Source organism: Ambystoma mexicanum, chromosome 9 (assembly GCF_040938575.1).
Source record: "Ambystoma mexicanum isolate Mex_15411 chromosome 9, UKY_AmexF1_1, whole genome shotgun sequence".
Taxonomy (NCBI): Eukaryota; Metazoa; Chordata; class Amphibia; order Caudata; family Ambystomatidae; genus Ambystoma; species Ambystoma mexicanum.
Window position 1 is genome coordinate 667549404 of NC_090931.1, and position 12106 is coordinate 667561509.

Genomic DNA, 12106 nt, shown 5'->3' on the forward strand with positions numbered 1-12106 from the left:
CTCTGAAGTTGCTCGCGTTTGACTTTCAGAAAGAAAAAAAAAAAGATGCAAGGAAGTCCTTCAAATCGGTAAGCATATGGAATGCGTCCTGTGATTGGCCAGAGCAAGTTCCTTCTTGCTGCTAGCTGTTCTGCCATTGGCCACAGTTGTTTCCTTTTGTGCTGTGTTGGTAAGCCCGGGCTTTCCCTTTTAAAACACTGTGGCGCACATTTTTTTTTAACTTTTTACATGTTGGAGCTGCCCTGGGGTTTTAAAGTGTGGACGGAGGCTGCCTTAAGCAGAATTTGAGGAGAGGTCGGGTGGGTCGGGTGAGGTGGCGATTGTGATTTATTGTTTTTTTCTGCGTCTGTGTGCCTTACTGCGGCCCCTCCTCTCATGTTTGCACATCTGTTTGGGACATCGGAGGAGGGGTAGGCAGCTCGGCAGAGAGCCCAGGGTGAAACTGAGCATTTAGCTATGATGCTTATTGTCTCCGCTCACCCTGGGCTCATTAGCAATCATGTAAGCTATTTTTAGATGACAGGGCTCTGGCGAGCAAGCCCCCTCTTGACTTCCTCGCCAGAGCCCTGCCATTTCTAATAGTAGCTCATATGATTGCAAATGAGCCCAGAGCGAAGCGGAGACATTCAGCACGATAGCTGCGTGCCTCTTTTTCGACCCTGGGCTCATTTTGCATTACAGAAGCCCCATTTGGACTTTTGAAAACAAGGTAATGGGTATTTTTGGGCAAAAGGGTGCGTTTAAGATTTCCCCTGTGGCAGGCAGAGAAGCGACTTTATGCACTACGGGTGCCTGGACAGCCAAGCAAGTGTGCGCGGTCTACTGTGCTTTAGCTCTGGAGCTGTACGTCAAGAACGTTTGAAGAGGAGGGTGATTAGCTCACATGATAGAGTGCTCACTTAGCATGCGAGAGGTAGTGGGATCGATGCCCGCATTCTCCAGCAAGTTACTTTTTCTTCTGTTTTCACTATTTTCTTCAAAACTCATTCCTCGTAAATAAGGCATGTGCTCCCTTCAGGGTTTTTACTATCATCCTAAAGGTTTTCCATCAACTTTCTACTATCCCAAAGATTCACACGTTTCTGCTGGTGTGATATTATGCAACAGGCGCATAGCATGGCATTATTGACATATTTATGAAATTCCACTTTGATGCTACTCAGCGCTACTAACCTGTTATTTCATTTCAAGATTCCAGAAAGCATATTTTACCTGCCTTTCTTATCGCTCATCTGTGTCTCTTCGCTGACATGAGTGGTGGCTGCACTTTGACGTCTCCCGACATTTAAGGTCTCCCACCAGCAGGGCACACGTTTCAAAGTGAATTTGCACTGCTGAAAAGTGACTTTGCACTGCAAACCATGATTCTTGACACCGTGCAAAGTATATTTTTGCAGTGTAGGTCCGGGCAAAGTCAGCGCATAGTCCTTTTTGTAGTACAAAATAATTTTGCCCTGACTTTGCACTGCAAAAATAGACTCTCTGCAGTTCAATGAATCAGTGTTTGTGTTGGCAGTGCAAAGTCACTTTTCAGCAGTGCAAATTCACTCTGAACTGGGCGAATATTCCATGAATCGGGCCCAAAATAGACACATGCACCAAAGAAAAAGTGGCGCGCAATTGCAAATGAAAATTACTGCACTTTGAATAATATTTGACTATAGCGCAGCTGTACCATAGCCTGAACAAGTGACTATCTGCTCATTTCCTAAGTGTGTGAAGCTGAAACTGTGTCTGTGTGACTGTCTTGCACACGGGCACTGTTTTAGCCTCCGACACTTAGGAAATGCCCAGGGCTTGAACTTTATTAACATAATCGTGAAGGCATATGTTATTCCCTCCTTTTATAAAGAGAAAAAGAACAGCTAAAAAAAATGCGTACAAGTTCCAATGTTTATGAACATCCCCCGCCCCCGACCGCCCGCAAGTAGCTCTCCACTGTTGGTCCTCCACTGAAAGTATCTCACGCCAATGTAAAGGTTGGAGACCCCTGGCATAGTTAGTGTAGGTGATACCGAGATGGTCCAGATCATCGAAAAGGGGCTTGGTAAAAATATTGTACTGTGTGGGCGAGACACAGGACCCCTGTGGCACGCCACAGGTGATAGGTGTGGGGTCTGCCGCTGCTGAAGGCGAGAAGACCCTCATTTTTCAGCCACTTAGGTAAGATATAATCCAAGTTAAAGCATCCTTGGAGAAGTGTGCTGCTGTGTCGAGATGGTTACAAAGAATCGTATGATCCACCAAATCGAAAGCAGCTGAAAGGTCCAGGAGGAGGAGCAGAGCTGATTTAACACTGTTCATCGACTTGGGTCTTGAGATCGATGAGAGCAGTCTCTGTTCTATGTTGTGGACAGAAGCCAGATTGTCTAGCTCCTAGCAGGTGGTGTAATTCCAAATATGTTTGCATTTGCGTGTAAGCCACCTTGTCTAGTATTTTTAGAAGAAAAGGGACTGTTGTAATTGGCCTACAGCTAGTGGTTGTTAAGGGATCTAGAGTCGTTATTTTCAAAAGTGGGGGTACCCATGATTATTTGAGGTTTTTGGGGATGGTGCCGGTGGCAAAGGAAGCATTGATAAGCTTGGATATGAAAGGTGATAGATCTCGAGCCGCATCCTTGATGAGCTGTGCCGGGCAGAATTGGGTGGTATGAGGGACAGAATAATTCTTTCCACCTCGATGATAGATACTTTGGAGAAGTTGAATCGGGTAGGTTGGACTTCAGTGGTGTTCGCAGATGTTTTAGGTGAAGGTGGGGCATTTAAGGAAGCTTTTTTTGGGATATTTTATTTTGTAAGGTAACTACTTCATTGGCGAGTGCATGTTGGATATCTGAGCACCATTTTTTATCCTTGGTACAAGTGTCTGGTATTGCGATGGGAGTCTCTAATTCTTTAAGAATAGTAAATCATTCTTTCATATTGGAGTTAGCTTGGGAGATAGAAGTGTTGTAGGATTCCCGTTTAGCAAGGCAGATTTCTTTTTTATAGAGGGATGAAAGTTTGATAAGCTTTAGTTTGTTGGCTTCCGATGGTAGCAATTTCCGTGCAGCCTCGCAATTTCTTTTTTGTTGTCTTAAGTTTTTTAAGAATGGTGTAAAGCATTTGTTCAGATGGTTTTTCGGCTTACTTGGTCTAAGTTTGAGGGGGGCGATCTGATCCAGGGAGGAGACCATAATTTTGTTATACTCATCGACCAGGCTCTCTGGGCCAGTGCTGTCAGGAAGTGAGTTAAGGGTGGGACGTAAAGCAGGGATAAGCCTATCAGATGTAATGTTCTTTTTATTTCTAGTTAGTGTGGGTGGAGTCATGGGGGCAGGTATGGACGGGGGTCTGTTGGTAGAGAGCGTAAATGAGAGTAGGTAGTGGTCGGTCCAGGCTAGCAGTGAAATGGAAAGGTTATTGGCATGGCAGTTGTAATATGCCACCCAATCTAGTATTCTACCTTTGTTATGGGTAGGGGTTTTGCTTCTTTGGGTAAGGCCAAGTGTTGATAAAATGTTCGCCGTTGCCAAGGCAGAATTATCCGAGGGGTCATTGAAACCCAAGTTGAGGTCGCCTAGTAGTAGTACTTGCATTGAGCTTTTGAGGTTACTAGAGAGAATAGTATTAATATCTTCCTCAAATGTCCCTGTCGGGCCCGGAGGGATATTAAGGGTTTGGGAGTTAATCAGAGGTACTTTGACTGACAGTACTTCACACGATTGAATGTCGTAAGGGGGGGTGAATCTCATAGAGAGCCTGCATTTGCAGATAATGGCAATGCCTCCGCCTCTAGTCCCTTGTCTATCTTGTCTCAAGATCCTATAACCACCAGGGACTGCTAGCATAAGCATAGGACTTGCTGCAGCGTGCAACCATGTCTCGGTGATAACAAGGAAATCTAAATTATCGCTCAGAACCAAGTCGGCAATCTCTGTGGCATGTGCTACTAGAGATCTAGAGTTTATTAGAGCTCTTTTAATAGGCGGGCTCACAAGAGTTGTGGTTGCTGGGTGGGAAGTTAGATGGGCTTTAGGTTTGAGGTTCTGGAGTGCGCAGTTTTTAGTCTCAGGAGGGCAGTTATGTGCTAACTTCGTACTCATGGGCGTTGGGCCAGGCAGGGTTTTTGGGGTCCTTTTTCCTATAGGGGTGGGTAAAGAGCTGATAGGAGGCTCATATATTTTGGCTAGTTTAGCTCTAAGACGCGTATTCCTAGACTCAGTCGTGCAAGGATTGCTAGGGTTAGGCGTTGTAAGTCGTTCATAGCTAGGGGCTGTTTAGTTATGGTGTTGTTAGTCAATTCGGAGTATGTCATAGTTGATAGGTCCCCAAGGGCCAGTATGTGGAGTCTAGCAAAGCAGAGTATAAAATTCAATATGAGTAGTGAGATGCAGACAGTCTGGTTGGTAGGACTTAGTGAGAGTGTCTACTTTCTAGGTGGACTGAACCATGAAGAGCAGTGGTAACCTGATAGATGTGCAAATTAGGTAATTGTGAATATATACAAGTACAATCAGGTGGCCACATTTGAGTATACGTAAGGTGATAAGCATGGAATAACAGACAGGCGGTTGTGCGCAGAGATAACAGTTGCTCTTACAAAGCTGATTAGAGGCAGTAATTTCAGATGGCTAAGCTGTTACAAGTCCTTCATAAGTGAGTGCGGTTATAGGCAGACCACTCAAAGTTAAGTATGCAGATAGCAATACCAGCAATAAGATCAAGACTCATAGGAGCAGTAGTATTAGAGCATTTAGTATTTTCAAGAGCAGTAGACTAACGGCAGCATGCAGTCGCAATAATGTGTTTCAGGGCAACATTAGGGAATGCACGCAGTAATATCACTGGAGCTCAATGGTGTGGATTTGCATGTGTATTGTGAAAGAGCTCACACTATTAATTAGTGTACAATCTTATTTCAGCAAGAGCTGATGTTCATACAGAGCACGGAAGCACATTCAGACAGGGAGGACACGGTGGGCAGAGGTAGAGTAATAATGGTAAATGTAAGAGTAGTACAAAAACAAAATTACAAATCTGTAGATAAAATGCAGGTAACCAGGCGACAGAGGTCCAGCAGTTAATTCTGCCTAGTGCAGCTCTTAAAGTGATGGTAACAGTACAGTGGGGATATTGACCAAAGGGCAGCAATAATACATGTTAACAGGCATCCGTGGTACTGTGGCTTGGGTGACGGTGAAGTCTTTGATCATAGGACAGTGTCCTCGTGATGGAATGGGAACAGGCAAATCGTCTGGGGGAGGGCTGAATGCCGGTTGTGGAGGCAGGTAAGAATAAGTGCATGGGCCGATGTGGAATGGCTGAGAGCGGAGAATACTCAGTGAAGGTGGAGGGAGGAGGAGAAAGGTAGTAGCTATGGTAAGGAGGTAAGCCTTGACCAAATAGGATGGGCTATGAGGGACAGGGCGGTCGTAAGGCGGCGTGTTTTGATGAAGTCTCACCTTATTTTGGGCAGGTCAGTAGAGCGCAGAGCAGGGGAGTACGTTTAAGAGCGCCGGTGCTAGATAATGCTTGGTCAGCTCAGTCAGTGGTGCCTTTGTATTGTGCCTTCGTTTCCGTGCAGGTTCGCCAGGCGCGAAGATTGGTCAGGCAAAGTATGGGCGGGCAACCAATCCAGATGCAGCAGCCGTTACAGGCAGGGAAGATTGCAGGAGGCAATGCAGATCACCCAAGCGGAGCAGCCATCTTGGGAGGGAGAAGAGCACGTTAATGCTAATGGTGGAATCAGGTATTGGCATGGTCAGCCGAGTTGTGCAACATTAAGGGCTGCCGGATGCTTCCCAATTTGTTGTAGGCGAAGTTCGGGATGTTTCAAAAAGAGGTTAGCAGGGCATCGGCAGCATGGGGAAGGTGCTTGAGGCCAATCCATATTGAGCCCAATCTTACCTTGAATGGCCCGCATGGTGTGGCGGTGTAGCTGCTCCTGCTGTTTCCAAGTTAGGCAGGACAATTCTCCTCCTACTACTTTGTTCATGGGCATTATGCTACCTATGCAATCGAATCAATGGAATCAATACAAGCCAAGATGGCGTGCTATGGACCGGATGCAAGCAGCCAATCTGTTATGAGTACCATCCCAGATAGAGTTCACCATATCAGTCTAGTTTGAATGGCAAAGTTAACATTCAAAAGGGTACCTCCGGGAAAGTAGGAACCCTCAAGTAACTTGCAGTAGAGGCAACGTTCTTAACACATGGCAATTGCTACCACCTTTTTCCAGGGATCATGAGTTTCTGTATGGTTTCTATTCTTCTACAATTGATCTTCATCAAATGGCAGAAAGCAAAGTCAACAGAAAACATTTCAGATGACTAATTGGTGTATGTTCCGGTCAAGCAAATAACATGATGATCCCGTCATCATATCCATCAGTTGTTAAACTGTAAACATCACATCAAAGACAAAATTCAGAGACTAGTTTGTGTGAGTAATAGCAAAACATGCATTCTTCCATTGGCTGTATGGGCAACGCGTCCATGGCTATGGCATAGAAAGAGTTTTCTAAGCCACCCAAAATGCTGACCCAGGTGCACCAATGATTGATGAATAAATGCAAGCTAGTGGATTTTTGACCATTCTGCATTATACCTATATCATAGAACATGGCGGTTCTATGAGCAACCATTGAATCATTTTTCTCTCTAACCTGTTTATATATTAGGTTGTTTTTGTTTTCTTCTCCCTCTCGCCCACCCCGAACCACCACACACATACGCACATACAAGGTGTGTGGGGAGGGCTTTGGAATTTGGAAAATATTTTCAGACATACATGGCTAACCGGACACAGCTACCGAGATACAGGCATTAATCATTATTGGTCAAATTATATTTTAAAATTCTTGAGGTGGTAGTGTATGATGCTAGAGGCATGGGTAAACCAGCACTTCTCCTACTCCTTGACTTATCCGCTGCCTTCGACCTCGTAGATCATGACGTCCTATGCCACCACCTTTCCTCCACTGCCAAATTGTCCCCAGAGGCCACAGCATGGATTACTTCCTCCTTACAAGACAGAACCATGCAAGTATTCTCCGACCTAGCCTCCGCCTCACCAACCATCATACTCTGTGGTGTGCCCCAAGGCTCCTGCCTCTCCCCCACCCTCTACAACATCTTGACACGACCCCTCTTCCTCATACTCGACGCTATGGGCATCTCCTACACCAACTACGCCGACGATACACAGATCCTCCTCACCCAAACTGGTAACTATGACACCGACTCCCTGACCCTCAACAACCTATACAACACCATCCAAGCCTGGATGGCAGACAATGGACTATGCCTCAACTCCGACAAGACTGAACTCCTCCTGGTAGGTTCCCCCGACATGCTAAAAAACCTAGACTCACAATTCAGCCACTTCACCATCAACACCATTAAAATTCCTGTCTCAGATTCTGTCAAAACTCTTGGAGTCTACCTGGATTCCAGCCTATCCATAGACAGACAAGTCAATGCAATAGCCTCCGCAGCTGCATATCATGCTAAACTTATCAACGCAGTCAGACCCTTTCTCTCCAAAGAGAACTGCACCAACATAGCCAGAGCCATCACCGGTTCTAGGCTAGACTACTGCAATGTACTCTTTCTAGGAACCTCAAATAAAAACCTAGAGAGACTACAAGTCATACAAAACAATGCTCTCCGGGCAGCCCAAGGCATTGCCAAAAGAGAAAACATTTCTGAGGCCAGGAAACTAGCCCACTGGCTCCCAATAAAGGAAAGGATCGTCTTTAAAGCTCTGACACTGACCCAAAAGTGCATTCACCTCACTGCTCCTGCCTACCTCTCAAAATGAATCCACCCCATCTCCACTACCAGGCCAACTAGATCACTGTATACCAACATGCTCTCTGTGCCACTAGTAAAAAAAGCCAGAGCGGGTGGATCCAGTTTTCCCTATCTCGCACCCATTCACTGGAATGCCCTACCTCTTACAATCCGAGGTGAGGCCTCCCTCACCACCTTCCGCAAAGCTATGAAAACCATCCTCTTCTCATAAGACCCAGCACATTAGCATGAATACTTACCACATGACCCAATGCATAAGTTGTAACACAATGACCAAGTGCAATGTCTGTAACAACAGCATTATGTTCTGTAATCTCCATAATGTATCAACGATCGCTACTATGCCTGTACCTGTGTAACTAAGTTCTTGCAAGTAACAGCGCCTCAATGCCCTTGGGCTGCTTGCGCGCTATAGAAATATAAATAAATAAATACATGATCACAAAGTATGTGTACTATGTTTTGAGAATCAAGAATAATTAAGATATGTTGAAATACATTTTGGTTATCGTTTTCAGATCACAACTCTGCCTGAAGCACAAATATACTCTTCTAACATTTTGTTAGGGGGCTGTCTGTATGGGTGCGGGAAGAGGTACACTCTCAAAAAGGTTGCATGTTCGAGTAGTTTTAGAACCTTTTGTTGACACACTCAAGTTACACCGGGACATTCTAAGTGTAGGTGTTCAACGAGAGATGTAAACATGAAAGGAATTGTTACATGTGTTGTGTGTGTGTGGAGTAAGAATAGATTTTTTGTAGAAAGGAATTATGTCTTTTGTAAAGTTTAAAATATTTTCCTGTCCGACATGGGGTAACCTTACTCTGAATAAGGCTATGCCATATCATATCACCAACTGTGGGCGTAACAACATTTTTTGTGCATCAGGTGCAGTTTTCACAGACTAGTTGACCTGATATCTTTGTGAATGCCATTTTTAGGTGCACGTTGCAATCGAAGTTGCAGTGCCTTGCATACATTATCCACAATACAGGATACTTTCTGAAATTGACCTTTGAATGTTTTTGTGGCAGGTCAGGATGATCTCTAGAAGGGCCAAGGGGACCAAGTTCCTACTGGAAAAGTTACAAAGAAATGACAAGGATTTGCATTCTGACATTTTAATTTTCCTTCCTTTCTTCTGTAATCAAAACTGCAGATAATATTCAGACATAGAGATTTCCCTTCCTTAACAGTCTGTATGCACTTGCCAATGTGCTTTTCAAGTCATGCAGACCAGTGGCTACCCATTTTCTTTGCCGCAGCCAACAGATTGTGGGGGCTCAGGCTGGCACTTAAAACCTTAAGATAATATCTATGGAAAGTACAGTGTTATAGCAACTCAAAGAAATTGTACTTTGAAAACATTAGGTTTGCTTTTCAGCTATATTAAGAGGGTATTTCAGAGTACATAAATATAGTGTTTATTACATTTCTGCCAAGTAAGACAGTGGGCCTCATTACGAGTCTGGCGGTAACCGTGTCTGAAAAACCGGCAGGCTACCACCGGACCCATATTACCATTCCGCCTCCGTGATTCCCGGAATCACCGGGGCATTACGACCCCGGTGACCCAGGAATTCCGGAGGCGGAATTCTGTAATGGAAACACTGGTTCCGTCTATGACGGAGCCAGTGTTTCCATTTGCGCCTGCAGGTGGGTGGCGTTACTCCCGCCTGCAGGACTCTGAATCAGCCAGTCCGGAAAGAACGGTGGCAGCGTTTTTACCACCACCGTTCTTTCTGGAACGGCAGGGTCGTAATGAGGCCCAATGTGTTCAGCCAATACCAATCCTAAGTACAAAGAGGCATTTAATAAGATCTAAAAATTAAAAAAAGGGTTTGAACAACCTTTTTCCTCAGAGTCATTCCTGCCGTACGCTACAAGTACTACACTGTGCCCAACTGTTTGCCAGGCGTGCTCGGTTTGCTATGCAGATTCAAACATGCTCTAAAGACACACAATTATAAAGCTGCCCAGTCAAAACTACGGTAGTTAATTACAAACAAACTCACCTTCCTACAGTCCAGTAGCAGCATAGGATACTTTATACATTCACTATTTTCTAGTGAACTTTCACTGCCCTCAGTCTCCTGCTGGCCACTGTAATACAGCGCAGGCTGGAACGCTTCCCCATCGGTTAAGAAAAGAGAATGATCTTGTCCAGCAGCTATCCCCCAAACTCCACCTTCATCACACACCTGGAAGTAGACAAAAGACAAGTCACTCAAAATAACATTATGTAGATTAGCATAGCTGTGAATCACATAGCGAACAGACCCCAGGGAGGAAACTAATGCATTTCTTCAGGCTGTTCAACAGCTATATACAATACTACCGAACCAGCAGGGCTATATAAAGCCAGCAGGGCTGTATAAAGAGTGCTGAACATTCCACCCAATCTCCCAAACGCAGGCAAAGCAAAAGCAACAATGAAATACAAAATGTGTTATGATTAATAGTGCAAGCTACATCATTAAGAAAATCCACAGTTCAACATAGTGAGTGCAACAGTTAAATGTTTTAGCCCTTACGTGCTAAGGACAAGTATGCGCGTCCTTTTTGCATTGACTTGCATAAAGCTCAGCAGTTAAGGTGTTAAGAATGAAATTTAATTGAAATCAATAACATGTCATATGATATAACTCCATTAATCCCGACTCAAACATGAATCCCTTTAGCAACCAATGAGAACCTCGTAAACCTTTGGGCCACAATTTAAGTGCTGTGCCTTTAATGAAAGTTTAAAACAAATTATTGGGTAGGAGACGCACATCACATCCTTCACATGCATACCCCAATCCCACCACTGTGCTCTTTGACTGTCAAACTCCTCAGTTCCGAAAACATTCATCCAGCAAGGGATTGCTAGGGGATGCAGCTGATCAAGTAAGGAGACACGACGTTGGTAATGGAATGGGGCCACAATGCTTGCCAAAAATCACTGCACCTTAACATCTAGGTCACCATCCCTTCCGTTCACCAGTTAATCTGAGACTGTCAGATCTAATGCTCCCCTTGATGCTTGTTGATCCCTTGCTGCCAAATGGCCAACCCTCTCACTACCCTCTTGGCTCCCCGATCCCTTGCATTCCCCTTCCCTAATTGTGTATTTCCCCATGGACTTGTAAAGTGCTCTGTTGCTTCTAGAAGCTACATCCACACTCAATAAGTACAATAGTAATGCTGCAGGTGACCAACTTTCAATGACTCTTACGACAGGGGCCTATTGGTTCTGAAATTGTGTGTGCAGATGAACAAGTAGAGCAGGAAAAGAGACAGCAGAAACATAGGTCAGACCTGGTGACATTCACTTAATTGCAAAGAACCAACTAGTCAAATGAGAATTTGCAATGGAGTGATCTTCGAGGGAGTAACACTTACAAAGGGCATTTTAGTTACCTAGGTAGTTGCCTTACAGGCCTCCAAAAAAAGGAAGACGTTTACAGAGAACTACAAAAGCTACTTTGGTTTTTGTAAAATGGGAATTTACCCACCAAAGAGAGTGAGTCTTGGATTCTAGCAATGGTTGATGTAAGCTACAATCCAGCAGGAAATGGAGCATTTGGGAGGTTTGCCAATTTCATTCTGTTTTATGTGATAAAAATCTGATCAGTAGATCTAATTGAAAATAAGTGTGTAGGGTTTCCTCAACCCACAAGGCATGATGAGCCGAACAGAAGACAGGAGGCAAGCTCCTCATGTATATGAAAGTCATCTTGTGAATGAGCCGTTACGGCTGAGAGATAAACAGACAACTCCACCAAGGAGGAGGGGCATAATGCAAAGACAGAAAACCAAGGGAACATCCATTATGGCCACATTAGGATCTTCAACAGCAATCCAACTCAGCAGCAGTTTTCTGGTAAATGTGGCGCTGACCTAAAGCAGCTCAACAAATCACAATTGAGGCAGCACACAAATATTTACTTTTGGATAGCTATAAACACGAACAAACACATAGGAGCTCCCACACAAAATGAAGGCTGGGATGTCTTGGGGACTACAAATCAGTTTGCACTGATCTAAGCCTAGAGTGAGGGGGCTTTTGTGGGCTCAGGATGAGCCGACACTAGCAAAATAGTTTTATTTGCAATGCCTCATGGTCCAAACCGAAAAAGGCCACAAAACAAAATGGCTTGGTGCAGGACTTTAACAAAAACATGAATACCCCAATGGCAACCCTATATGTGAATTGGGACACTAATTAAATAAAAATGGCTATAACCTTGGTCTAAAATACAGCTGCCGCCAGTCTTCGCCCCAACACACTTTCAGCGTGTCAGAATCACGCTGGGACAAAAAC

At 44.5% G+C, this 12106-nt stretch overlaps 1 protein-coding gene across 8 annotated transcripts in view; it reads right to left on the bottom strand.

The window, feature by feature from the left end:
- The window catches only part of ALS2 (alsin Rho guanine nucleotide exchange factor ALS2), a 1241906-nt gene that overhangs the window by 823513 nt on the left and 406287 nt on the right, over positions 1–12106 (bottom strand). For all 8 annotated transcript variants that reach the window (XM_069615500.1, XM_069615498.1, XM_069615499.1 and 5 more), the window contains one exon: positions 9816–10001. In XM_069615500.1, the coding sequence (XP_069471601.1) occupies positions 9816–10001 (186 nt within the window). The remainder of the gene's footprint in view (positions 1–9815; positions 10002–12106) is intronic.